Source organism: Patagioenas fasciata, chromosome 13, assembly GCF_037038585.1.
Source record: "Patagioenas fasciata isolate bPatFas1 chromosome 13, bPatFas1.hap1, whole genome shotgun sequence".
NCBI lineage: Eukaryota > Metazoa > Chordata > Aves > Columbiformes > Columbidae > Patagioenas > Patagioenas fasciata.
In genome coordinates this window covers 10,615,267-10,643,032 of record NC_092532.1, presented here as the reverse complement: position 1 = coordinate 10,643,032, position 27,766 = coordinate 10,615,267, and the positions used below count along the sequence as shown (strand labels likewise).

General features: G+C 53.9%; 1 protein-coding gene across 9 annotated transcripts in view; it reads right to left on the bottom strand.

Annotated features, from left to right (window-relative positions):
* Nucleotides 1-22,542, bottom strand: part of KIAA0513 (KIAA0513 ortholog) — a 65,203-nt gene extending 42,661 nt beyond the window's left edge. For 2 of the 9 annotated variants that reach the window (XR_011741194.1, XM_071814170.1), the window contains exons 1-10: nucleotides 15,626-15,808; nucleotides 8,464-8,957; nucleotides 7,490-7,589; nucleotides 7,037-7,110; nucleotides 6,822-6,892; nucleotides 5,922-6,129; nucleotides 5,445-5,485; nucleotides 5,064-5,145; nucleotides 4,676-4,753; nucleotides 2,828-2,857 (exon numbers count right to left, since the gene is read on the bottom strand). Coding sequence is in view for 3 of the 9 variants with exons in the window: in XM_071814170.1 (XP_071670271.1) it covers nucleotides 2,828-2,857; nucleotides 4,676-4,753; nucleotides 5,064-5,145; nucleotides 5,445-5,485; nucleotides 5,922-6,129; nucleotides 6,822-6,892; nucleotides 7,037-7,110; nucleotides 7,490-7,589; nucleotides 8,464-8,801 (1,022 nt within the window). In the remaining 6 variants the exon portion in view is untranslated. Of the gene's footprint in view, nucleotides 1-2,827; nucleotides 2,858-4,675; nucleotides 4,754-5,063; nucleotides 5,146-5,444; nucleotides 5,486-5,921; nucleotides 6,130-6,821; nucleotides 6,893-7,036; nucleotides 7,111-7,489; nucleotides 7,590-8,463; nucleotides 8,958-15,625; nucleotides 15,809-17,629; nucleotides 17,654-17,734; nucleotides 17,893-18,352; nucleotides 18,477-22,388 lie in introns of those variants that run through there. The other 7 variants (XR_011741196.1, XR_011741195.1, XR_011741197.1 and 4 more) reach the window with 7 other exon arrangements.
* Nucleotides 22,543-27,766: the final 5,224 nt, after the last annotated feature.

Here is a 27,766-nt window from a genome sequence, read left to right as displayed (position 1 = left end):
GAGACATCCCAGGAAAAATGTCTTCTTCAGCCTTGGCTCTCTCCTAAAAGCCGTGACTAAGAGCCAGGAAATAGCATCAGCTTCCCCAGCATGGAGATTGGGTCTGTCACCATCAGTGCCATTGCTTCAGGAAGGGGATGATGGAGGATGCAGGGATGTAGACATTACGACTTAAAAGAAGGAACCGGCAATTGCTAATCTTAAGACATGTAAATCCTTTCAGTTTTAGGCCAGCCTGCTCCCCTAACAAAGATAAGAGTGACTTGCAGACCACCTAATCAGAAACTACCAGGACTAATGACCTTGCAGCTTTAGACATTCTGGAGTCTGCAAGTTGAGCCTTGGTTTAACACATATCTCAAGACTGTTGGATAAAGTGTCCTTTAGCTGAACGTTGTTCACTATATTCTAAAATGGTTATGTAACTAATATGCAAATGTTAACTGATTGGTTCTTTAGGACTGCCCCAAGGGTGTGAATGTGATGGTAAGATTTTATATATAATTGCTGTTACTTTTCTTCCTGGCATGCTGGCTTTATTCTAGCATCCAGACTTGCACAACTCTATAATAAACAATATCTCTTCTCTGTGTGCTAAAATTTGACTCATCACCTAGCGCGTGGACCCTGCTTTAGGACAATGAGGGGTTTGCAGCTTTTGGGGGTGGCCGTCCCACCTACCAGGTACTTCTCCATCTGCAGAAGGGCTCCAACTCCCTGAACACCAAGCAAGCTGCTCTTCAAATGTACCTCCCCCTCTGAGAGTACAGGGGCTCCCGTACCCCTCCCCATGGCCCCACTCAGGGCCAAAACCACAGAACTACCCCAAGGATGCCCCAGTTCCACTCCAGCTCCCCAGCAAACCCAACTGCAGCGTTGCCTTAAAGGAAGGGGGGGGTTTAAGCTCTAAACATTTGTAACCAATTCAAGGCTGTCCTTGATGCAACCCATCCCTGTATCCCACTTGAGGGACTTTGGGAATAAAGCTTGTATCACCGACATGTCACTGGTGCAACACTCAGGTGGTGGCAGAGGGGGGTCAGTACATGCACGCCAGGGAAACCACAGCTCCAGGGTGAAGCCATCCCCCTCCCGAAAAGTCAGGTGAGGTTACAGCCAGGGATAAGAGGAGGAAAAGCGAGGAAAAACAGGGATAGGTAGAAGAAAAAATAGCTTTATGGAGGAGAAGGAAGAGGAGAACACCAGGAGAGGATCGCACGCTTGTGGCTCCTCAGCATGGCAAGCGGGATGGGGGAGCAGCGTTGGGTGGAAACGGTGGCTGGAAAAGGGGTGACTGATGGTAAATTCAGTGGGTTTAGCTCAGTCCAAGAGCATGGTTGTGTTGGTGAAACTGGAAAAGGATGAGTGTTCAGTCAGGCTGGGCTACGGAGAGGAATGGGTCCTCACCCGAGTCACACTAGTCGGGTGCGAAAGCTGCTGAGCTGAACCTTCAGGTTCCAGGGGAGAGCTGCTTATAGTTATAGGGCTCTGGAAACTTAAACGATATGTTTAAAGGGATTTTTAAAAGAAAAAGGAAAAAAAAAAAAAAGGTGTAATTTCTCCCAGATAAAGCTTACGATAGCAAATAAAAACCACATCCAAATCTGGAAGCTGAAAAGAAAGGAGGACAATCAAATTAAGGGGCTTTGAAATCTGGAAGCAAAACTTCACAGATGCCACTGGCTCCACTTACAGGATAAGCATGTTTGTAACTAGTTTTTCTTCCTGCCTTTTTATGTTTTTGAGGGAGGAAGGGGAGAAACAAAACTATCAAAGTGCATAAGAAAAATTTGCTGTGCTTCTGGCTTGTTATTGCAAGGTAACATGCCTGAGATAGGGGAAAGCCCGTATGTGGGTCTACTCAAACCCTTCGATTTTTATCCCAGCACAGCGGGGCAGACACTGGGGTGTGGGGTGTGTGACCCCACAGGCTGTGCTAACACCTGGTCTGTATTTCGGAGTACCCAGGAAAGCCTCAGCATGGCCAGGTGCTGGTGAGGACCCTCAGATCCGATCCCTCAGCATCACTAGTTTTTCAGCAGCAGCCTTTCACCGAGCAATGCTCTATGAGAGCAACATTGAAGTCATCCCATTGCCAGCACATCCCTTAGCTACACGGAAGATTTGCTGCCAAGCTTCAAAGAGCCCTTCATCCTCTTGCTAATGCCATCACTTGCAGTGATTTGCTCCGAGATGGAATATCCAACGCTCTAGCAATGACTCTCCTGATCCCAGCTCGGAGCATGGATGGGCGCGGCTGCTTTGCCCAGAGGACACGCTCCCGATCATGGGATGCAGCCGCCGTTTGCATTTTTCTTTTTACCTAGGGATGGCAGCAGATTACAATAAAAAAAAAAAAAAAATCAAAGGACCAGTTTTTTCAGCTGGCAAAGGATCCTCAGCACCTCTACGTGGCAGCAGAAGCCAGGAGCAAGCGGGAAGGACAGGAGAGGGGGGTGATTTCTGCATGAAGAGACTCAGTTCTTCTCCAAAACCTGCCCAGGGAACCACTCACAGCACAAGCCCTTGGCTTCCCCAGCAGCTGGGCACCCAATTCTCACCATAAAAATATCACAGCTTGAAACTGCCCAGGTTTCCATTTGAAAAAGCTGCAATAAAGAGGGATCAAACTAAACCTTTGTGGCCTGTTTTGAGAGGGTGATACACATGAAGTCAAACCTCCGGCGGCCATTCCTCTCTGGTGGAGAAAAGGCCTTTCGGAGCCCCCATCAAAAAACATTACCACCCTTTCCCAGGGCAGGATTTGGACCTGAAGTGAGCGTCAGCCTCTAGATACTAAAGCACCAAAGAACGGGGACAGACACACCTCTGCTCCTCTTCCTCTCCAGCGTTCCCTCTGGAGCGGCGGCAGAAACGGGGCCGACAAAAGTGGTGCAAGAAAGATCATGCAAGAGAGAGGGATGGAGGGGGAAAGAGAAGAAGAGACAGAAGAAGGTTGTTAGAGGCAGACAGAGGAAAGAGAGAAAGAAAAAGAGGAGTTTATTTCTGGTTCCTTCCCCCCATCACCTGCCCTCCCCGGCTCTCACTGCATCCTGGCCGTCCCAGAGATGCCCTGACCGTCCCATGGGGATGGGCACCACTACAAACCAGTCGCCACAGACCCTGCAGACACCTGCCATGGCCCAACACCATCCTGGGTGTTCCAAACCCGACCCATGGAACACCAGCTCCCACCAACCAGTTCCTCCTGCCAGGGATTTTAACCCTCAGTCCAGCAGCCCAGTTCACCCAGTCACCTCCGTCATCCTCTGCAGAGGACTAAGCGGGGGTCACCACCACCTTCCAACCCCCCGGAGATACTGGGAATGCTCCAGGCTGCAGTTCCCGATGTTCATTCATTAGTGGGGTTGTTTCTGCAGCAGACTCAGCCATCAGATTAATTGCGAAAGGCGCTGGGAGCAGAGAGCAGCTGCTGGTGGCGTCTGTCCTTGCGAGACATTTGCTGCTGCTAATTTGGGGCTTAATCAAAGTAAATGCGGTTATGGTTACATTACTGTTCTAAAGGTTCTTTCAGTGGCTTACTTGGAAAAAAAAAAAAATGCAAAGCAATAAAGGAAAACGCAGAAATCGATCAGTGCACTGAGCCTGGCAGAGCATCCCATGGCGTGAGCCAAGGCTGCTGGGGCTTAGAATCACAGAATCGAAGAGTAGTTTGAGTTGGAAGGGACCTTCAAAGTTGTCCCAGTGCCACCCCTGCCATGAGCAGGGACATCTTCACCAGCTCAGGTTGCTCAGAGCCCCGTCCAGCCTGGCCTGGGATGTCTCCAGGGATGGTTCATCCATCACCTCTATGGCCAACCTGGGCCAGGCTCTCACCACCCTCAGGGGCAACAATTCCTTCCTCGTGTCCAGCCCGAATCTTCCCTCTTTAGTTTAAAACCATCACCCCTTGTTCTATCACACAGGCTTTGGGGACGACACAGAAGGGTTGGCTACTTCCAGAAGTGCCGTCCCTGCTCAGAAAAATCCTGTTCACTCGCTCCGAGCTCAACAACTCTCACCCCAAGAGCTCAAAGCCTCAAAGCACAGCAGCAGCACGCTCCAGCTACAGAAGGGTGAAATTGCAGTTGAGACAGGAATTAATCGCTTGAGCCCTTGTGGCAGCTCCATAGTGGAGCAAGAGATGGGCATGAGCTTGGGGAGTATCTCCCCCACCCTTGTATTCCCCGTGCCCAGGCGCCCAGACACTCGCTGCACAACAGCCCCCCTCTGAAAGGAACAGCCCCTTCCCTTGCTGGGGTTTGTCCCCAGCCTGGGGCTCACTGTGCTGCCATCTCCAGCTCTCATCCTTGCTGGGGGGTCGGTTCCCATGCTGGGGACAGTGGGGACCCAGGGTGTCCCCTCCCCATTCCCTGCACCTCCTCGAACAGCTGCACTGAGCATCTTTTCCCAGATCTTGTAAACTAAACACCAAAAGCCTGAACCCTGGCTGGGTTTTCTGGGCTTTGCAAAAACAATGCAAAATGAGAAAAAAACCTTCATATTCCCAAAGCCTTAAGAAGATGCTGATCTCACCAGCCCATCCCACAGCCCAGCAGCTTTGCAATCAGGGTTGGAAAGCAGAGCGTTTCCCCATGGTAGGTTGGGAGCAGAGGGGAGTGCTGGTGGCTGGAGGGGACACAGCATCTCCTTTTCCCATGGGGACATGTCCTACCTGGTGGTGGGGGACCGCTTCCTGCGCTCGCAGTGCACGGCATCGAAGAAGGCGGCATTCCAAAACCTCAGGTTGTGCCTGCAGGGAAGGGCGGGAGATGTCGGGGATGGCCACCCCCCCATCTCCCCCAGTCTGTCCCCAGGTCCTCCCAAGGACAATTTCACTCATGTTTTGGGAACCAAGAGATGATGCAAATTGGGTAAGTTGGGTCCGTTTTTGGACCAGCTCATTGTGTGGCTACAAACACACTCTTGCTAGCACAAGGGATGTGCGAAAGCCATGGTAAACTCTTTTAGAGCATAAAAGCACCCATGAAAGTCTGGGAAATGTGTGGGTGAGAAGGACAACCTCCCCACAGGGATCCCAGTTTGCCCTGGGCAGGCTTTACCAGATGGGCTGCTGCTTGAGGTGCATGTACAGGTAGATCTTCTCTCCTTTCTTGTCCTCCTCCTCTGGGCTCTGCACAGAAACTGTGAGGACACCCAGTTACATGCTGAGGTCTGGCTGAGTCCCACCTTCCCACCCATGCACAGACTTTGTGTTTGCCTGCCAGCTTGGTGATGATGAGGTCTGCAAACCAAATCCTCATCCCCAACACATCCCAGGCAACATGAGGAGGAGATTTGGCTGCCCTTTGAGGGCAGATACGAGCTCTGATCGAGGCATGGATATCTCAGAAGGATGCTTGAGGGACAGGACCTTCCAAACCTCTCTCCTTCCCCAGAGATGCCTAGACCATGCCTCATTCAGCAGTGCTGGCTCCACTCACCTGTCTTCTTCAGCTTCTCCTTTGGTTTGTCCTCACTTTCCCTGTGGCACAGAAATCAGTGTCAGCTCCTGAAAAGCCTGTCACCCCTGACAGCCACACGACAAAGCCCTGGCTCCCCTGGAGGGAGGAGAACCTTCATTTGAAAGACCCTCTGCTCCCCTGCCACAGTTTCCACGGCCAGAAAGGTGACAAAGAGACCCTGATGTCCATCCCAGTCAGACCCAGTACAGAGATGATGCAGAAGACCAGTAAGCAACAGCACCATCTCCTGGAACCACCTATCTCCATGCTCAAGGGATGTGGGACTCCCAGACCATAAGAATCCCAGTGACCAAAAGGACCAGGCTAGAAACAGTCTTCCCATGGCCATGATAACCCCTAGTTCATGGTGGCCCTACACCCAGGAGGTCTCTGGCTGAGCCATGTTATAGGTGTCAGCCTCATCCCACCCTGCCTACCCACTGGAGAAGCACTCACTCATTCTTTTTGGTGGTAGGACCCTTCAGTTTGGTCTCCAGGCCCCCAAAGAAGCCCTTGACATTCTCCGTCTTCGCTGATGTGTTTTTCAGCAGTCGCTCTGCAATGTCCTTCTTCTCCGACAGCCAGGTGTTGGCCGACTTCAGGTATGAGTCGATGCTGCCCATGGGCTTCTCCTTGACCTCCAAGGGCAGCGTCTGGGTCTTGCCTGTGGGTAACATGGCAGGAGCTCAGCTGGCCCCATGGTCCTGGGTGCTGCCAGTTCCTGGGGGACCTGTTCCCAGCTACAAGACATACAGTGGAGACCAGAAGCCAGACAGAAACGTCCCAGCCCAATTCTTGTAGGTCTTCATCCTGCTCCACATTTTGGATAGAAAATCCTGCCCCTGTGGATGAGTGACCACCACACACCAAGCAAAGAACCAAGTTGCTTCTGGGCCAGGGGTTTACATCACATCCCCAAGGTTGGGGAACACCTGGGGATCACAACATACAAATATCCCTGGCTAGAAGTAATGACAAACTAGCATGAGCATGAGATACCACCCCAGCAAGGGTCTCCAGAAGGTTTGCACAGCTTCTGGGCCATGAAGGTTCTTTTCTGTTTGATATCGGAGTCATAGAATCATAGAATCATTTTGTTTGGAAAAGACCCTCGGGATCCTCAAGCCCTACCGCTGGCACTACCCCATGTCCCTGAGAACCTCATCTCTGCATCTGTTCAACCCCTCCAGGGATGGTGACTCCACCACTGCCCTGGGCAGCCTGCTCCAATGCCCCACAGCCCTTTCCAGGAAGAAATTTCATGGAGTCAGTCAGAGCAAACCAAGATTGGGCACCCATCCATCACCCTTCCCAAGCACAGGGCACACCTCGTCATCATTCTCCAGCACCTCTTACCCACATAGTAGTAGGTGAAACACATGGTCATGAGGTTCTTGGCAGGGCTGAAGTCATCCATCTGGTGACACCTGACACGGAAGAACAATTCAGTGAAGACACACAGCAATGGCAGCCCAACCAGCCTCATGGTTGCTGCCCACAGTTGCAACCGCAGCTCTGATCTCAGGGGCTTTTAGTGGTTCCAAAGGAGCCCCAAAATCCCCCCAACTTACTCAAAGAGCACGAGGGCGAAGGACTGCATCAGGCGGTAGAAGGTCTGCTCCGATACGCACTTGGAGTTGCAGCGCTGCAGGCACAAATCCCAGGGTTTAGCTCAGCAACCTTGTCCCACCCCACGTCCCCCCGCTGCAAGGAGGGGGGCAAAGACAGTGGTTTGCCTCTCCCAATTGTTTTTTCTAAGGAACAGGACATTTCTGAGTGTTGATGTGATTTAATTTTAAATAAAACAGATGACTTCTCTCCCACGCTGCAGCAAGCACGTATTTAACTGCCTCGAGGTGCATTTAGTCACTTCTGCGTCTTGCTCTACTGAAGTTCCTCCCTTTGTCCAAGTTCCTGCCCTCCAAAAATACTGCTTTGGGCCACTGCTAAATTAAGACTCCTGCTCACACTGCTTCAAAGCCTCAGCTCAGGATCCCCACTCCTTCACCCATCTCTCCCCTTACCTGGGCACTCACGTATCTGGCAAACCACTCCCTGCCCTTCCCGTTCTCGCCGCTGCAGAGCTCTCCAAATCTGGCCTTCTCCTCTTGCTCCAAATCCTCTCTGAAATGGGAAGAAAGAAAAAAATACATATATTATTAAGGTTGAGGATGTGGCCAGCACCCCCCATCCAGCCAGCAGAGCTCCCCCACATCATCGCTCTCAGGGCTGCAATGCCAAGAGGAAGGCAGAGGAAGAGGAGAAGGGGAGCATCAATTTTATCATCCCCCCATCTCATGCTGCTCTTTTCTTCCTCCCTGGCAGGGGGGAAACCAAAGGCAGAGGGAGAAGGGAAGAGCCAAGGCCAGCCAGAGCAGAAGCTGAGCTCCAGAGACAGGCGCTCTGCCCCTGAGCAAAAACAACCCCCCCTCACCGCTCGTCATGCTGGGTTTGCTCAATGTTGCTTGACACACAGCCGTGAGAGCTGGGGGGGATGCAGGGCTGCGGGAGGGAGCTGAGGGCACACACAAGCTGCTGATGTTGGTATGAGCAGCAGCAGGGATGACCAGAGGAGGGGAGGAGATGGAAACACCCACCATAGCAAGACCCCAGCATGGGAAAGGAGGGAATAAAAGAAGGGAGGGAAGTTTTTATATACGGAGGATGGTGAGAGCCTGGCCCAGGTCACCCAGAGAGGTGGTGGATGAACCATCCCTGGAGACATCCCAGGCCAGGCTGGATGGGGCTCTGAGTAACCTGAGCTGGTGAAGATGTCCCTGCTCATGGCAGGGGTGGCACTGAGGGAGCTTTGAAGGTCCCTTCAACCCAGAACATCCTGTGATTCTATGATCCCCAACTTAGCCCCAATACCACATTATTGCTAGGAGCAACAAGCTGCGTTATCCAAGCATGGGGAAGGACACAAAGCGATGCTCCAAGCAGCCAGCTCCCATCCCGTGGGATGTCCCCTGGCAGCACTCACCACCCCCTCGCTCACCTCCCGGTGAAAATCTTCTCCACATAATGCCGCATGAACTCCCGGCGCTCAGCCATCGCCTCGTCCCGTGCCGACTCAGTGCTCTGGCTGGAGGAGAAGGACTCGGCGGAGGAGGAGCGGCGATACCCGCCCCAGCGCCTGGGAGAGTCACCCATGTCGTTCTCACTGTCCGCCGACTCGGTGGCATCACTCTCCTCCCCGGCTGCATTCCCCATGTCCCCCAGGTGCCCGTTGCCGCTGGGGGTGGCGGGAGGAGAGGGTTCTGAGGGGATGCAGGGGGGTGTTTCGGCATCAAAGTCAATGAGGTTTCCTACGGGCACATCCAGGGGAGCCTCCATGGCTCTTCCAGGGGACAGGGTGGTGTTGGGAGGACTCTGTCCTTGTCCTTTCACCCTCACTGGGATGTTGAGGCCATCACCACTGGGGTGCCTGGGAGGACAGGCTGGTTAAGGCAGGCAGGTCCTTCTGTGGGGAGCCAGGTTACCGCAGGACATCTGAAAGTCAAGGGAAGGACAAGAGTGAGGAGAGGACCCCAGGGAACTGCCACCATGGCCCTTGGGTGAGGCGACCAGAGGCCACCACCTCCGGTGTCCCCAGGATGCCCATCAGCAGGTGGAGGGACAGGACAGGGCAGCACCAGGCAGACCTGGCTGCTCCCATCAGCCACGTGAATCAGCTCATCCACATGTGCTTTCTGCACCGTTCAAGTGGGTTTTTCATCTTTTAGGCCAGAAAAGAGACAGTTTGAGCTCAAGCTCCATATGCCACATTTGGGCTGTGACATCTCACAGCCTGACGGGCAAAACTGGGCCAGCAGCTGGCAAACACCTGGCTGATTTTCCAAGACAGCCACAGAGAAGCATCTTTCTCTCTCCTCACAGCTCTGCCTGACCCTATTTAGAAATGGGACCTACCCCGGGGTGGAGCATCCCAGTGTTAAACATGCACCAGCCTGGTTAAACTGGGAATGGAAAGGGAATGCTGAACGCAACAGAAGCCATCATGGGATGTGGATTCACGGCTCTGGACTGCAATTAGATTAATGAGTTCTGATGTCCAACCTGGATTATGAAGACCCTGCAGAGCACCTGCAGCAGCCACAGGCAGCTCTGATCTCTGAGGAGCACTGGGAGCATTGGGCAGCGCTGGACCACGATGCTCCGGTGCCTGCACACCCCAGGTGGTACCGCAACAGGTGCTGTGCATAAAAAGGGGCAAAGAAGGGGCTGCCCGGAAGCTGCTTCTTCATCAGAGAGTCACTTGTGCCTTCAGTGAGTGTCCCAGGAGGTGGCAGGAGATACATTCTGAGAAGCAAACCCGGTACGAGCAACCCCACTGCAGCTGGCAGGTATGAGGCCAGTGCAGGGCAGGACAGCACAGCACAGGGACAGTGGTACAGGTAAAGCAGTGACATCCCCAGGGATGGGAGCACAGGTAAAGCAGTGACATCCTAGGGACAGCAGCACAGGTAAAGCAGTGACATCCCAGAGCAGCATGACGAGAGCACTGCCACAACCCCGCTGCCTTCGGGAAACTGATGCTAGGACACAGGCAACCACCCCCAGAGGGCAAAAAAAAAAAAACAACTCAACATATTTTTTTTCAGCTCAAAGACTAGCAGATCCCAAATGACTAATGTCCAGTTCATCAGACAAAAGGAAAATAAATCTGAAGTGTTCCATCAAGCAGAACACAGTGTCCCAGCTCAGGGGCTGGGAAAATAAGCTGCTGCAGGAGGAGCAGCTCTCCCAGCAGTGCCTCCTTCTCCTCCTCCTACCCAGGATCCCTGCGGGTCAGTGGGTGCTAGGTGGTGCTGGGACCTACAGGAGAGAGAGAAAGGCACAGCACTGCGCCCTTCCTGAGCATCACCCTGGGAAAAGCCCCTGTCACCGGAGTCCCCAGAGTCCCCAGGGCTGAGACACATCAGGGACCGAAAGATAAGTCATGTAGGGTGGCGGAAACTCGTGCACCCACATGCACCCAACACTGAGCAGCCACCTACCCCCTCTGCTAGCACCCACCATCCCTCACCCCGAATCCCATGTTCCCCCTGCACGCACCTAAACCTGGGTCCTGGGATTGCTGCAAGGACGGTGCCGGAGCCAGCGAGCAGAGAACATCAGTGATGGGCTGAGAGGAGCAGCCGCAAGGCTGCAACACAGGCGGGATGGCAGCGTGCCCATGGGGAACCAGTCAGCTGCAACCCAGCTCAGCCCCCCCGGGCAGCACACCAGCCCCAGCCAGCCCCTCCAGCTGCAGGGACCATCCACACATCCACCCACCCACCCGCCCCAGCCATTCCCACTTTCCAGGCAGCTGCAAAGTCCCTTTTTGCAGGGATGGAGCAGGGACATCCTCGTCCAGCCCTTCCAGCACCTGCAGTTGGGCTCAGAGCTGCCTCCTCACGATGCTGCCAGTAGGAGCTCATTTCTGAACATCCCAGGCTGCATTTTCATAGAATCGCAGAATCATTTTGGTTGGAAGAGACACTCAAGATCATTGAGTCCAACAATTCGCCCAACCCTGGCACTGACCCATGTCCCTAAGAACCTCATCTCTGTGTCTGTCCAACCCCTCCAGGGATGGTGACTCCACCACTGCCCTGGGCAGCCTGTTCCAATGCCCGACAGTGCTTTGGGGAAGAAATTGTTCTCAAGATCCAACCCCAGCCTCCCCTGGCGCAACTTGAGGCTGTTTCCTCTGGTTGTTCCTTGGGAGCAGAGCCCGACGCCCCCCCAGCTCCAAGCTCCTTTCAGGCAGTTCAGAGATCAGAAGGTCTCCCCTCAGCTCCTGTTCTCCACCTGAACCCCCCAGGTCCCTCAGCCGCTCCCATCACACTTGTGCTCCAGCCCCTTCCCCAGCTCCGTTCCCTTCTCTGAACTCACTCCTCTTGTTGTGAAGGGCCCAAAACTGACCCCAGGATTTGGGGTTGGAACAACAGGAGACAGGGCAGGACATAGGCAATGGTGCAGCCTGGCTCTGATTCAGAGGGACAGAGGGGCATCCCTGAGCTCTCTGCCAGATGTGCACAGCTGGCATCACTGCCTGACCAGCCTCTGCCAGTCCCTGTCCCCTCCGGGCAGCAGGTCCAGGGCCATTCTGCACGCAGCAGCTTGCAGGAGCTTACAAATAGCTCTCACACACTCCACTGCCCACACAACTGCTCTAAAACACATTAACTCATGTTTCCACAGCATCCCTCATGTCCTCCTCCACGGACATACATCCCATCACCTTCTGGGATGGAGCACTTGGGGTACAGGCTGAGTGAGACCCCAGAACTTGCAGTGGGTGTCAGCAGAATTGCAAGCTCAGCAGAAACCCGACCAGGGCTGCAGACAGCATTAGTAACTGCATTGGGCTTGCAAAGGGTTTAATCACTCTCTGACCAGCTCTCAATAAAGCCCTGCCCTTGAGAGAAGGCCACAAAAAAGCATTTTAAGGTGCTGGCAGCTGCTGTAGGTGCCCACGTGTCTGCACAGTCTCCAAATTGCTTCTCTCCAGCCCTCCAGCACAGAGCCCAGAAGAGCTTGACAAGCAAAATAAGCCTCAAACTCAACCCTGTACCCACCCCACAAACCAGGTGTTGCTCCAGAAGAACAAATCCAGGAAAGGAGCAGCCAAATTATAAAGCAAAAGCCCCAGTTCCCGCAGCCTGAGCTCCATCCGCACATGGAAATCAGGCCGATCATTCATCCCACCACCCACCTTCCAGCACATCTGTATCCTCCATGTGGTAAACTGCTGGCCCAGGTTGGCCAGAGAGGTGGTGGATGAACCGTCCCTGGAGACATCCCAGGCCAGGCTGGACGGGGCTCTGAGCAACCTGAGTTGGTGAAGATGTCCCTGCTCATGGCAGGGGTGGCACTGGGACAGCTTTGAAGGTCCTTTCCAACCCAAACTGTTCTACAATTCTATGAGATCCATGTCTTCCCGCTGGAGACACCATCCTGGGAATATCAGCAACCACAAAAGAGCTGGCTGGAGCCATGGACGGACAGACAGGCAGCTCTGAGAGGTTTCATCAGAGGATATTCAGGTGGCAGGAGACATCCCAAGGCAGGCAGTTCACTTTTAAAATGGTTCAAATCTCATGATTTCTCTTGGCCTGCGCTGTCTTCCTTTCAGTGAGCAGCCACGTACCCATCAACCAGCCACACTTGTCACCCCAAACTCCTGGCACCCTGCAAATGTCACAGGAAACCTGTGGCACTCTGGAAGTTTGGAAGAAGTCTGTTTTTCCTAAAAAGAAATGCTAGGTTAGATCTGAGCAATGCGCCTAGAGGTGCACATCCGTGTGCAAGCGGCTTTCATCTGTGATCTGCCTTCGAACCCAGCATTTCTGGCTCGTCACAACTTGGGAACTATCCAGTCCCAGTTTGCTGCGATGGCAATCCCAATGGGGAGCAGGATGCAGCCAGGGTATGTCCCAGCTCTCCTTGGTCCCCCTGCCTGTGACATCCCCAGGACTGGATGACAAACTCATCTGATCCTCATTATCAGCTTGGTCTGTGGGTGGCATCCTGCGTAATGACAGCGCTGGAACCCACACACGCATCTGGAGCCATCAGGGGTGATTAAAAACTGTAATTAAACCTAAGAAACCTCTGGCTGTCGTCTTGTAGCTACAAGAGGCCATCCCTCCTGTCATTCTGCTCCTTGGGTGCTGGCATGTCACCCAAAAACACAGTGCAAGAGCTCTGAAAGCCCCTGGGGACATCCACCCCATTTGCATTCCCCATTAGAGATGCTGCTGCAGGGAAGGGGAAAAGACACAAATATTCTCTCAAGATTCAGCTTGACAGGCCATAGGGGACATCTCTGCTCCTTCGACTTCCACAGACCAACATTAGCTCTGTCGAGATCTCCAGCAAGCGCATCCACAAGGTGCCAAGGGCCACGTTTGTCCCTGTTGCTGCTCAGAGCCCAAGGGCGAGAGATGCTCCTGCAGCATCTTGCCCTGGTCTTGCTCTGCAGCAAAGGAGGTTTAAACACATCCCGTGTCACCATTTCCCAGCTGTATCAAGGGATGCGTCCTGCCTAAGGGGGACAGCGCGTTGCTACCTCCCCCCACAACATCTCCTCCTGCCCTGGACACAGCCCTAATGCAGGGAGGACACGGGGACTCACTGCTGCTGGCAAGACAAGGCAAAGTGCCATTTCTCAGTGCTGGCACCTTTCCACGCTGCAGCCGGGCACAGAGATCCATGCTTGTCTCATCCACCCTGTGCAGAAGTGTATCCAGATCCCTGCAAGCCCTCGGGTTGGTATCACCCACTGTGCAGCCAGGCCGCAGGGTTTGACACAGGCACATTGCTTGCACCACGGCACTGCAGCAGCTTCAGGTACCAGAGAATCAGGGAATCATTTTGGTTGGAAGAGACCCTCAAGATCATTGACTCCAACCATAACTCTGGCACTAACCCATGTCCCTAAGAAACTCATCTCTGAGTCTTTTAAACCCCTCCAGGGATGGTGACCCAACCAAGCAGTCACCCAACCCCATCGCACCTACAGATCCACCTCTGCACCGGTGAGAGGTGCCGTGGCCGGCACCGAGCCAGCAAAGGCACCCTGGGCACAGCTGTGTTTCTGCCAAAGAAAACTCCCTGTGCCGTAAGGGAACAGCCTGTTTCCTCTGGGGAACTGGTCAATCTTGTTCCCCTGTGTCTTGCCCACAGCGAGAACACCCCAGCAGCAGGTACACAGTTCTGCTGAGTGCTGGATCTCCCAAACCACCCTAAATCCAGAGGTACCACACTGACCCTTCATCCCAAAGTGCCTCACAAACACTTAAACACACAAACCTCCTCGCTTAAACAAGTGCTGGGACTTCGGGAAGCTGAAACTCCCCCAGATGGAGTTTGCTGTCCCCGCTGTGGATCTGCACTGGCAGCGAGGACACGGTCCCTGTTTGATCCAGGTTTGAGCTGCGCCCTCCCCAAGTCACAACCATGCTTCCCTGACTGCACCCGCTGCCCAGTCACACCGCAGGCTGAAAAGTTACAACCTCTGCAGCTCCATAAAACTAATTCCTTGAATACCTGGGAGGCTGTGAGCTGAGACCTGTGCTCAGCTGTGCTCGCCCAGGCGGAGCAGAGACCGTGCGTACTCAGTGCACGCCAGAATCAGCACCCAGCACTGCGCTGGGATCGGGAGAGCCAGAGAGCAGGATACCCTCCCCTGGCATTCCCCGATGCCATTCCCTGATGTTTGGCAGGTGATGGGAACACCCTTTGTCCCCTGGGTCTCCTCCCCAATTGTGGCTCTTCTCCCAGCCCCAGCATCGCTCTGTGGGGGGGTCAGGCAGCCGCAGGCAGGACCCTTCCCCATTCTAAAGCCAGTATTAACTCACATGGGTCACTTTACAAAGCCAACTCGCTCAGCCTTAAAAACGGAGCCGTTTCAAAACAACCTGAAGCCCAGAGAGCTCCCAACTCACCCTCACTTTGCAAAGAGCCTTTTCTTCCCGCTGCCATCAGACACCAGATGGCAGCTCCCTGCTCGCCTGGACTTCAGAAGAGAATTAAATGTCTCTTGAATAGACCTGCGCTGTGTAAGATCGGCTTTTGTGCCGAGCAGCGGCTTCTCCTTTAACATTCACCAGCGGCCCAGCTTTCACCACCCAACCCCCGCCCCGGTCACACACACCCCCCCCACCCAGGGAGCACTGAAATGGAGCTATTTAATCTGCAATTCCTAGTTTCCCCCAGCAAAATTGCACCCAGGGACCCCGAGGGCCAGGCTGTATTTTGGAAACGAGCTCCCCAAAAGACATGGGAGGATTTTCCCTGCCCTGAACACACTCAGTCCCAATGCTCCCATGGGAGATGCTGCCTCCAGCCTCTGATAAGTTCATGGTTGAAGACGCAGCAGCGTGGCCAAAATACTTGCTGATGGAACCTGGGGACCCACGGGGCATCCAGGGACCCTCCATCCTACCCAGGGAGGATGCACCCGATGGGCTGAGTTTAAAGATAGGACAGTGATGCTTCATCCACGAAAAAGCAGGTTGTCACTTCGCAGCACAAGACAGGGAGCGAGGACGGATTAAACCCCAGCGGGGGTGACTGTGCTGCTGAGGCCTGGCCTCATGTGGGGTCGCAGCAGAGCTGGCGTCTCCCCTCTGGTCCCTTCCCTCCCTCCACCTTTGAGCTTTTACCTGCACCCGGGAGCCTCGGCGAACCTTTGCTCGCCGGCGGGTCAGCAGCATCCGACGTGGCCGGGTCCGGCGCGGCCGGGACGCGGGGGAGCAGCAGATGCAGGTGACGCGGGGATGATGCGGTCCCTCCCTGCGGAGCCCGGGCGCATCGCGTCCCCCCCGGCCGCCCACGCAGGCACGCACGGCTGCGCGCACAGCCCGGCTGGCGGCTGCGCCGGCTCGCAGAAAACAGGGAAAGAAAAAAAAAGCTCATTGTGCAATTTTTGCCAGGGTTTTCACGGCCGGCCGAGCGCGGACGGCTCCCCAGAGCCGGCTCCCTGCGGCACAGCCCCCGCCAGAGCACTTGCCTTGTTCTGAGATTCCCACACCGAGCTCATCACCCCCCTGCCAAAACAGCCTGTCCAAGCTCCTGCACACACAGACATGCAAAATATTAAGCACAGTTAGACAGAGCATCTATCAAAGGGGAGTTCTCCAGCCCATTCCATCACCTTTAGTTATTTTGTAAGACTACCCATCATTCCGATCCCTGAGGATTGTGAGTTACCTGCTCTGCTCCTCCCCAGATGAGCCACTCCAGGGAAAAAAAAAAAGGTACCAATTGAGATCAGAGGGAGAAAAGCCCCAGTGAGGATGAGAAACTGGGTGAGAGCAGCCAGTGCAGCACTCAAGTGAATTATTGCTCCCTTGGAAGGCAGCGTCGGCGAGTCCAGCTTCTCCCCAGGCACCGCTGGATAAAAAGCTCCAGGGATTTGTGGCAAGAAATGGGAGAGAAGGGAAGGGTGAGACCCCTGGTAGGGATGGCCCAGAGTGGGTGTTACATGCCCAGGTGGCAATTTTGAGGTGCTTAGGACAGGGAATCTCAGATATAAAGAGAAGCAAATGATCACACAGAGGAGGCCACCCACCCCTCCACCTCCATCCTTACCAGAGCATCTCAGCCCTCCCAAAACGTCCCTGACACTTGTCAGCCACTGCTCACATTAATTCAACAGGCTGTCCCCAAAGGCAGATGGTTTGAGGGAGCAAAGGTCCCAGGGAACCCAGGGAAATATTGCCGTGAGCGGCGCTCCAGCATCCCCAGACCCAGGTGCTGTTGCACAAGGGCACCCTTGGAGAAGAGTCAAAATCCTCTACGTGGCTTTTCAAGTCTTTTCAAGCCATGCAGGGGCGAGAGAGATGGGTGAGTCACTCCTGCCACAGAGCATCCTCGTCAGGAGAGCTCAGATGGTGCCAATTAGCACAAAACCGCTCAGCGCCCTGTCCGTCCCCGCGCAGAGGGGATGCTGCCTGTCCCCAACACTCATCAGCGTCAGCCCACGGAGGGAGCAACGCGGTTGTGACACAAAGTTTGAGCTCAGCAGGAATCCAAGAGCATTACTAATTGACTGTCTGCTGAGGGCGATTATGATAATTAGGTCAGTTTTCAGAAATTGCAAGCAGCATGTGAAAACACATCCTGGATCCCCAAATTTTTATGTAACGTGATGGTGAGGGTTTTACTGCCCTTCCCTTGCCGGCTCTTGCTGGTTGGGTTTTCACATGTATGCCTGATATTTAAAGTGCGATTTGCAAGGCTGTGGGGTTTTTTTAATCTGTTGCTTCCAGCGCTGACCTTGGGTTTGCACCGGAGACGGAAACCCCAGCAATGTGCCGGCTCCTGTCACCGAACCAAACCTGGCCTCCGGCACCGGAACGGCAGCCAAGCAGGTTTGTGCTCCCTCCACCTGCTTTGTTAACTTCCCAGGAATGATTCACCTTAATGAGGAAAGGCACCCGCCCCATGACCCTGCCGTGGCACATCACCTCAGCTGGAAGTATCCAAGGACCTGGGGGGACCCATCTCCACCAAGGTTCAGGTTGGGTTGTTAACCCAAGATTGGAGACTTTCCAAGTAGCTTGTGGGAACCTCTCCACAAAATACCGTCCTGGGAGAGCGACCCTTTTTCCCAGCCAAAATCCATCTCCCACCAACCCCCCATCCTCACATCCCCCAGCATCCACCTCCCTCCTCCGGGCATTTCTGGGGACCCCCTGGGCACCCTCGGCCCCACCAGTGCTGCAGTGTTAAAGAGCTGCCTCTGCTCCCGGCCTGACGTGGATATTTACCATTCCATCCCCTCTTTTTGCAGACAAAGGCTCCGGGGGTGGCTGTGTCTGTCACACGCGATAAGTGCCCTATTTTCCTTCCCCCATCACAGCACGGCACGACTCCAGCAGCAGGCGAGACAGCCAAGCTCGCATCTGCTGGGGCTGGTTCTCCAGCACTAGGAAGGAGGCAGAGAGGAGGAATCGGTGCTGAGTCCCCACCTACAAGGGGAAACACATCTTTTGAGGAAGTTACTGAAGTATTGGGCAATATTTTGCTTCATGCCCTTGAGTAAAATCAGCCCGGGGCTGGGCACAAGGCACAGGAAAGCAGCTGGGGTTTCAAAGGCAGAAGGATGTGATGCAAAATCCTGCTGTAAGGAATGGAGGCAGAGCAAGAGTGGGGAGAAATGAGATAAAAGGTCTGATAAAAGCCCCAAAGCCCAGGTCCTACACGCAAACTCCATAGGCTGAGCCCATGGGGTGAGCTGAGCCCCAGAAAAGCGGGGCAGCAGGATGTGTGGGGCAGAGGCATCAGGACACTTCAGCATCTCAGAGCCACTTGCCCAACAAGAAATTAATTTGCATTTAAAAGTCCCAAAACACTACAAAACCTTCCAAACTCTAAAGGATACTCACATTCCACGACCTCATGGGCCAGGGGATTTGGTTCAGACCCACAGATGTTGGGTTCCTGGTGCACACCTGAGTCCTCTCATGCCATCTCCCAGTCCAGATTGCTCTCCCAAGGCCACCCCACTCTGTGTCCCCCCCACACCATGTCCCCTGTGTCCAGCCCAGGAGGTCCCAGCTGCTCACCGAGCCCTTCAAACCTGGTGTGAACACACAATACAACAATGTGTTGCAACCCCATGTATGGTTGTGACACAGCTGCTACAAACCTCGATAAGCCGCTCTTCCAGACGGGACCTCTGCAAATCCCTCCTAATCCCATCTGGTTTATGGCATTAAGTTGGACTCTCCCATACTGAACACCCCTATTTGCTCAACGGTTGGGAAAATCCTCTTGGTTCTGTATTCTTGGTTGAATCTCTGATGCAGAGGTCACCAGAGTTTCCTTCTCCTTGCTTAGAATCGCAGAATCATTTTGGTTGAGAAAGACCTTTAAGATCATCAAGTTCAGCCATAACCCAGCCCTGGCACTGCCCCTGTCCCTGAGAACCTCATCTCCGTCTGTTCAACCCCTCCAGGGATGGTGACTCCACCACTGCCCTGGGCAGCCTGTTCCAATGCCCAATGCTGGGCGTGTGGACATGAGCAGCTCAGGACAAGCGCAGAGGATGCTTGGAAGATGCTGTTGGCCACAACACCAAAGGGAAGGTCACTGGCAAGGTCATGCAGATGACTCAAGCCCAGTAATGAGAATGCCAAGGGCACGACGCTGGCAGATGACTGAATGCTATTTTTCTGCTATTATTTCCAAACCCTGACAAAGACATGGATTCTCAAGCAGACCACATCACCCATCCTCTCCTGGGCACCTCACTTGGGTGTAAAGTCCCCAAAGACCTCCCTGCTCTTCTAACTGATTTAAGCATCCTCTGTCATGCTTGATTTGCAGCCCAGAGCATCAGGCATCGCCATCGACCTTCCCCATCTATAGTACATGGTGTGACAGGGAGGACTAAAGACCCATTGAATTTCCAGAGAGGAGACCACTCCATCCCTAGGGAACAGCATCCCTAACTGTTTCACATTAAGAGCTTCCAAATTCATGAGCACAATAACCGGGAAGAGGAGAAAAGCCAGTCACCCCCAGGTGACTATTTCTTAACACGCACCAAATCTACGCAAACCAAACTCATTTTGCCCACACCCACCAAGCCGGTTCCCCAGCAAAACCCATCACGCTCTCCTGAAGCACTTTGTGCAATAGAATTTCCCGTTACAACAGTCAGCAGTGACTCTGAGAGCTCTGTTTGTATAAAGCTCTATCACATGCCGGATAACAGCCCAACAAGGAATTTATAAATACAGTCTTTTGAGGCAGTAATTGTCACTCCAGCCATCTGTTAAAATGGAGAGAGCCAGGCAGTGGCGCACAGAGGCAGAAATACAGGGGAAGGCATCGCCGCAGTGCCGTGGAGGAGCCTCGGACGGGCAGCTGGGGAGATGTCGGGATATGGGATCTCTTGGGAGCTGTGCTTTGACCACTGACCATTGATCCCAGGGCTCATCCTGCCCACAGTCCAAAAAAAAAACCAACCAAAAAAACCAATGGATTTCCAAACTACATCAAATTTGCCAATTTTTGCCAATTCCACACAATTCTTGCTACCGGGGCTGCAGTCCCAGATATTTTCTCCCAGCAGACTTCAACGGCTTTGCCAGATGAACACCCATCCTCTGGGAGCCACAAGGGGCTGCTCGGTCCCCAGACCCTCCCCGGGGAGACCCCCAACCCCAATTTTCATTTTACCTCCACCCTGCAAGTGCTGGTTCCCCAGGGCTGCTCCTTGCAGCGGGTGAGAAGCGTTGGGTGGACAGTGGTGCCCCATGCACCCCGGCGAGCTCGGTCAGCACCCAGGGTTATGGGGCCAGTTCTGCAAGTGGTTACAGGTGCACGATGATTAATTAAAGCCACAGCTGTCAAAATTAAAGATAAACAAGGCGAGCGCTTGACGCACCCGGAGCTTTTCCCTCTCCCGGGGTGCCGCCCCAGTGCCGACGTGTCCCAAGAGCCGTGGTGGCAGCTCCCAAGTGCCGAAACGTGGCCCTGGGCAGGTGGGACTGGAAAGACCTGTTGCTGCTCAGGGAACCACAAGGTTGGGAGGTGTGGCGGAGGCTGGTGAAGCCGGTGTCACCACCTCCCGTGGCGTCACCACCCCCATGGTGTCACCGACACCTCTGTGCTTGGCAAAGGGTCACGGCAGCGTTAGCAAGAAGCGGCTGGGTACACCCCCATAAGGGTGTGCCTGCAAAGGGAATGTGCTTGTTTAATTCTGCCGTTGCACAAGGCCAGGTCTGCAGGTCCCTGAGCAGTGGATGGGACCCCCACGTGTTTGAGGGGTAACCGCTCCATCCCGAATCCACGGTCAATGGGATGCCCTGAGGCAGCTGCTCCTGTGGTGCCCCAGTCAACAAAGTGCCTCAGACCCCTCCGGGCTCCGAATAAAAGGGGGAAAAAAAAAAAAGAAAAGGAAAAAAAAAAAAGAAGGAAAAAGGGAGAAAAAAGAGGAAAAAAATTAAAAAGGAAAAAGAAAAGGAAAAGGGAAAAGAAGGAAAGAGGGAAAAGAGAGGAAAATGGTGAAAAAGGGGAAAGGGGGGAAAGAGAGAAAAGGGGGAAAGAAAAAAAAAAGGAATAAAAGGAAAAACAAAACAAAACAACAAAAAAAACCCACAACAAAACAAAACAAAAAAAGGAAACAGGGCAGGTTTATCTCTCCCTGACATTTAATAACCTCTATTGTCCTCCCAGCAGCAGTTTCCCATCCCAAGAGCCAGCAGCCTGGCTAACCCTCCTCCAGGCTGGAAACACTGCAAAACCCAGCAGCCTCCCCAGGTCCCCAGTCTCCACCAAAACACCCCAAAGGTTCGAAAGGCACAAAGCAGCAGGAAAAGCTGCAGGAAGCAGCAGCCCTGGATGCTCCTCTGGAGCTCACTGCAAAGCTGCATCCCTGCCACCTCCCGGCTTCGCTTCGTGGGATTTCCCGGGATGCTCTGGTTATTTTGCAGCACTGAGCTGGTACAAAAGGTGCCAGGGCCGCAGCAAAAACATCGGACCCATTGGATGTGGGAGAGATGCCGAGAACTTGCGGGAGGCAAAAAGAGAAATTAATGGTGCTGCAATTCCCACTGCCTCCGTCATTAGGAAAAGAAAACGCATTCAAGCATCCTCACTTGAACGCACAATGCAATTTGTTTCGAGTTTAATATTGTCCTCCTTCCCAGAGATGAGCTGAAGTTGGAAAGATCTCTGGTTTTATCAGTCGCGCTTCAGGGCAGACGCAAGGGAAAGGAGGGGATTTGCAGAGACTTGTATAAAGAGGAAAAAAAATCATCTAAACCTCCCCGGTGTTGGTGCTGCAAGAGGCAATTGGCCACTAGACTGTTATAAAGATTATCACCTGGAGCTGCTTGCTCATAAAAGGGCTAATTAGCTCAACATTTAGCTTAAGCCTTTTATGGAGGGTGTCAGGAAGGTTTTCTCCTACCCACCGAACTCTGTACCATTCAAAGGGACATCACCTCACCCAACAGCATGAGTTTTGGGACAGGAGAAGAATGGGGAAAATCCCAATTTTAACTGGGGTTTAATCCTCTCCTGGAGCCCTGGCCTTTGCACAAGGAGGTTGGGATTTTCCCCAGCCCAGCTCACAGTGTTTCCTCCTCAGGGCCTCTCGTTTGCGCAGGCGGCTGCAAACATTTCCTCCTGCCGGTGCCACAAAAAGGCTTCGCTTACCCCTCAACACCATTCCAGGAGAGCACCCAGCTGGGCATCGGCACCCATGACCCCCCAAAACCTACAAAACACCACGAATTAAGGCATCAGATCCGCTCAGCACATCCCCCCCCAAAACCACAGAGCTCCCCTGTGCCTTTTGCTTTTGGCTTTTAAAGCGAGCGCACAGCGGGGCCACCAGCCGCATCACACTACGTAATTCAGATCAGGTCTCCAGGCGCTGCTGAAATAAAGAAATAATAAGATACCGACCTGGTGGTCCCACGGCAGCAAAATCACTGGTGGGTTTTTTTTGTCTCCAGGGCTGGAACAAGGAAGAGATAAAACACGCTTGCTCCAGAGCACAGGCAAACAACAGCTTATCACCACGCTCGCAGCCTCAAGGCTATTGCACGGCTTCAGGAAAAAGTATTATTCCTTTCCGCTCGCGGGAAAGTTTCTATTTTTGGCCCCCTCCGTCACACCGAGCTGCTGCCTTCACCGCACGGGGCCGGGAAACCGTCAGCCCTGAGGGATCCCGCACAGCCCCGTCCTCCCCTGCTGCCAAACTCACCAGCAAACAGCTAAAGTTTGGGTGAAACAGAGATAGCTTTTGTTAAAGCTGCAGATTCTTTCAAGTTCATCTTGGCTTGATATACATATATATATATATATATATATTTTTTTTTCCCCCCCTTGAAATGGCTTGTTGACCAAGAGGTCTCTCCAGCAGAGACCCAACCTGCAGCAGGGACTTCATGGCATCCCCACCGACAGCCCAAATTTGCTGAGGGAGTTAAACGAGGGCAGCTGAAACGCATTTGCCTGCAGATTCCGAAGGGCACCGGGAGCCTGGGCACCAGTTTGGGGGTGTTTAGATGCTGGGGAGGGTCCAGTCAGGGTTATCAGAGGGTTTGGGGCTGGTGTTGGTGTCCCAGGGGATGCTCGCCTGGCTCGGGCAGAGATACCCAAAGGGCAGAGCCCGACTTTGTGCTGGACTTTGCAATGACACTTTAGGGGGGTTCAGGGTGGAAAATGGTGGATTCTCTGTCCTTGGGGGGACAGAAAAAGCCACAGTTGATCTAATCCATTGCTAGTGACAGCCCTGCGTGGTGGGCAAGAGATGGCCAGGTCCTTCTGCCAACACATCTGTGACATTCTCCTCCCCACACCAGTTTTCCTTGGCCAGAGAGAACAGATACATTAATTTTATCTCCTGCTGGTTCCACTTTCCAGGTCCGTTCAGCCAGCCTTGGTTGCAGAGCTGCCACCGCATCGCTGCAATGCCCAGATCCAAACACTAAATCCATTGAAAAAGAACATTTTTTTTTTTTTTATAATTGCGTTCTGTAGAACTGTGGGATCTGTAATTGAGGGTGAAATTACATCCAGGGTGGATTTCAGTACTGAAAATAGCATGATAAATTAGCTCAGCTTTTTCCTGGTTGACTCAGCTAATCCTTCAGACGCCAACAGACAGATTTGATTGTATCGTCTCTCCTTGGGCTCGGTAAATACCAAGGCCAAGACGTGGCAGCTGCAGAAGATATATCCAGAGATGCTGCCTGCAATATATAATCTGCTCTTCCTTCTGAATGCACCACAGCTCGGCAGCAGAGCTGAACAGAGGTCACTCCTGCTCCTGTTTTGATTTATGAATATGGATTTTGTTGGTTAAGCCATTAGGAGCGGTGATGAAGCAATTCCGCGTACATCCTGAACCGCAGCGCGCCTCATTGCCAGCCCGCTCCGCAGAACGTTCTGCGCGTCTTTCCCCCTGCAACGCTGCTCATGCGGGGAAGATTATATTAAGGCTTTGTCTGCAAGGCTGTAATTCCACTTTGCCTCCCTGAGCCCTTGTGTATGTGAAACAACCCAGCCATGGGCAAGGAAACAGCTGCAAAGGGAGATTGCAGAGACTCGCACACGTGGCCAGCAGGAGAAGCCGATATCTCACACAAGAGGCTTAAAGAAAAGGGTTAAATCTGCTCATACCCCAGTGGGAATCCAGCTCTGGGTCTGTTACAACAGGAAAAGGGGTGATGCTTTTAAACTAAAGAGGGAGATTCAGGCTGGACATGAAGAAATTGTTGCTCCTGAGGGTGGTGAGAGCCTGGCCCAGGTTCCCAGAGAGGTGGTGGATGAGCCATCCCTGGAGACATCCCAGGCCAGGCTGGACGGGGCTCTGAGCAACCTGAGCTGGTGAAGATGTCCCTGCTCATGGCAGGAAGGGAACTGGAGGAGCTTTGGAGGTCCCTTCAATGAAAACCATCTGTGATTCTATGATTCTGGCTGTTTGCAGTGCTGCCCTGGCACCTCCATCCATCCCAGTGGACTTGGGGACGTCCCCAGCTGGGGTAACCAGGGTGGGGGGGACCCATCCTGCTCTGCCCATGGGCAGCGCTCTCCTGGAAGCAGCATTAAACCCCCCAGAGCAAACACTGGAGAGGAGAGTCACCATCACAGGCCACTGCATCACACCCGGGCGAAGCCTGAGCCGGTCAGATCCCTTTCTCAAGGTCGGATTCCCCGTTCCCGGGTCAGCACGTCCCAGGCCCGTTCTTCAGAGCTTTGTACCAGTGCGGGGTAAGAAACAGGCTGTGCCTGGGAGGCCTCGCTCTGCAATTAGAGAAAACAAAGAGGGAGAGGGGAATTGGACAAGGAGCTCGGCGAGGGCCGGGGTGCAGCCACTGCCGCCTGGATCCCAGCTGCCTGCCGGCTCCAAGACATATTTTTCCCCATCGCTGCTGTTATCTGCTTGTTTTGGAGACAAAAAAGGCTCCCCCCGCCCCAGTTGGTGATTGCCTCCAGCTGCCCTCGTGTCAGGCTCTGCGCAGTAAAGGGCCAATTTGGCATCTTCTCCCTAACAAACCAGCACAAGCCAAGATGCAGCTGTAGATGAAACAAATGCGTTGCTGGCACAGGAGCCTTTGGGAAGGTTCCACCCAGGGCAGGTTTCCCCTTTGCGACAAGATGCTCAGAAAGGAGCACAAATAACATCCGAGATCTCCCCCTTCCAGAGTAGCAGAAAATTAAATTTCCATTTATTTATTCGAGCAGCTCATAGAACTCCTAAACGGAGCGGATCGGTCGCAGCCATCTAGTGCATCGCTTGCCAGTCGCTCCCTCCTCATTTGTTTTTAATTAGCAGCAACATGCAGGCGGCTGAGCCAGGCAGCTCTAGCACTGCTGATACTGTGACAGATAACAGAGCTGCTGCCTCCAGCCGGGATTAAGGGACAGCAGGCAGCTGGCTGCAAATCACCCCCTAATATACTGGGAGCAAGGGTGGGATGAAAGCACTGGAGCAGGTAACAAGGTCACTGCCAAAAGGACACTTACTCTATGTCTCGGGTATTATGGTAACGAGGATTGAGGGACACGGGGTCAAACAAGGCTCTGCGGGAAGAGTCATGACTGCACGAACCAGGGTGAGCTGCAAGACCTGCCCCAGCCCGTGGCTAATTTGGGTTTCTGGAGGTGAAGCGAGGGATGAGAAAGTGAGAAAAACCCCCAGGGAGAAGCCAGATGCTGAGAAAAGCAGAGGTGAGACACGAAGGCTGAAAGCAAGAGAGAAGGAGGAGTGAATTTACATTTAAATTTAAAGCAGTTGCATCCTCTGTAGCTCAGGGGAGGCACAAAATGTTCATGGTGGGTTTGTGTTGTGCCCCGGGTACCAGAGTGACAGACTGAGATGCTGATAGAACCAGGTGGAGAAGGGGGGCAGTGTGACAGCAGGTTGGGGAGTGAGCAGGAGAGATGCTCCAGCTTCCACTTCTCCCAGGGTGAGCCCTGAGGGGACACCCAGCCCCAGCAGGAACCATGTTGTCCCTCAACCTGGACCCTGCCTGTACCAGGGCGATGCCACCAACAGTCTGGACAGACGGACAGTGGGACAGAGCACAGGGTGACGGAGCAGGAAGCAGGGAAGGAAGTGCGTCAGGGCAGCTAACGAGCTGCTTATTAAATAATTCAGAGGGAGCTGATGACTGGAGGCCACAGCCTCCCATGGCATTGGTGTGTTGTTTCACCTCCATCTCTGTTCCCAGGGCTTCCTCACCAATTTTTGGTGGTAGAAGGCACCATCCCCACATCCCCCTGGGCCAGGTGTCCTCCAGCTGTGGCTGCTGGCCCCCCTACTGCCCCCCATGCACCGTGGCACTGCCGCAGGGAGGGGGCACAAGGCAGTGGGGGCACAAGGCAGTCGGTGCACACATGGGGGGCAGCGGTAGAGCATCCTGGGGGTGCCTGGGCCTCCCGGGGCGCTGCCACCCAGTCCCCTGGGGCGCTCAGTCCCATTGGGTGTCCCAGAGTGTCCCTACCTGGGGCGTGTCCCAGGGCTCCCAACTCCTGTAGGTGCCTGGTCCCGAGAGTCTCAGGGTGCTGGGGCACGTGGTCCCACTCATGTCTGTATCCACGGGGGTGCCAGTCCTATGGGTGTCTGTGATCATGGAGGTGACAGTTCCACAGATGTCCGTGTCCTCAGAGGTACCAGTCCCACGAGTGTCCGTGTCCACAGGGGTGCTGGTCCCACAGGTGTCCATGTCCATGGGGGTACCAGTCCTATGTGTGTCCATGGGGGTGATGGTCTCACAGATCTCCATGTCCCCGGACCCATGTGTGTCCGTGTCCCTGGGGGTTCCAGTCCCACGCGTGTCCGTGTCCGCGGGCGTACCGGTCCCACCTGTGTCCATGTCCCGGGGGTTCTGGGCCCACGCGTGTCCGTGTCCAGTCTCAGGGCGCCCTCTGGCGGGAGCGCTGCGCCACATCCCCGCCCCGCATCGGCTGATGCCACGGGGGAGTCCCCGAGAGGGTGCACCCCACGGGGTGGCGTGAAAGGCGTTAAAAGGGATGTTGTGACATTAAATCCCACAGACACAGCCACACGCGTGGGGGAGCCAGAAGCAGGGAGCAGCCCGCGGGCAACACAGTAATTACTGCAAGAGCATGCCAGCGGGGGTGGCAGCATGTCACCCAAAGGGTGACAGCTCCAGGGAAGCACGGAAGGAGCTCACATGTCTTTAATTAGCCGTGTAGAGCTTGTCGCTAATTAACCTTTTGCACAGGGAAGAGAAAGAAGACCCACAGCCCTGCTGGGATGCAGGGGAACAAAGCACACACCAAATTATCCATCCTCCTCCCAGCCTGCGCAGCAGGGTGAGGGTGCTAAGAGGAGGGGGAACAGCTGAATATTTTCCCATTTAGTTGTCTCCAAAGTCCTGGAAACGGGGAAAAAACAGCCCTTGGATGAAGGGGGGAGGTGGGTGAGGTTCCTCCCTCTTCCCCCGGTCCGCAGGCACGTTCTGATGTGCCAGGCTGGTCAGTCAGCATCAGACTCCAGATGTGCCCAGCGCCTCCCAGCAGCCAAAACAAAATAAAGCGTTCAGCAGAAAGGCTAAAGTATCACATGGAGAGGGGCTGGTGAAACTCACGAGTGCTTTCCCACCGCATCCTTACCCACCAGAAGGTCTTCAGCTGCTGCCAGGAGTTGGGCTCACATGGGGAACCAATTTTCCAGCACGTACTTGCAGCACAAAAAAGGAAAACTCACCTTCTTTCCTGGCTGGAACCAACAGACCTCTGACTCCACGTTAAAGCACCGAAGTCTTGTGGTTTTTAGAAACAAGCCAAGTAGCAAGCAGCAGCATCAC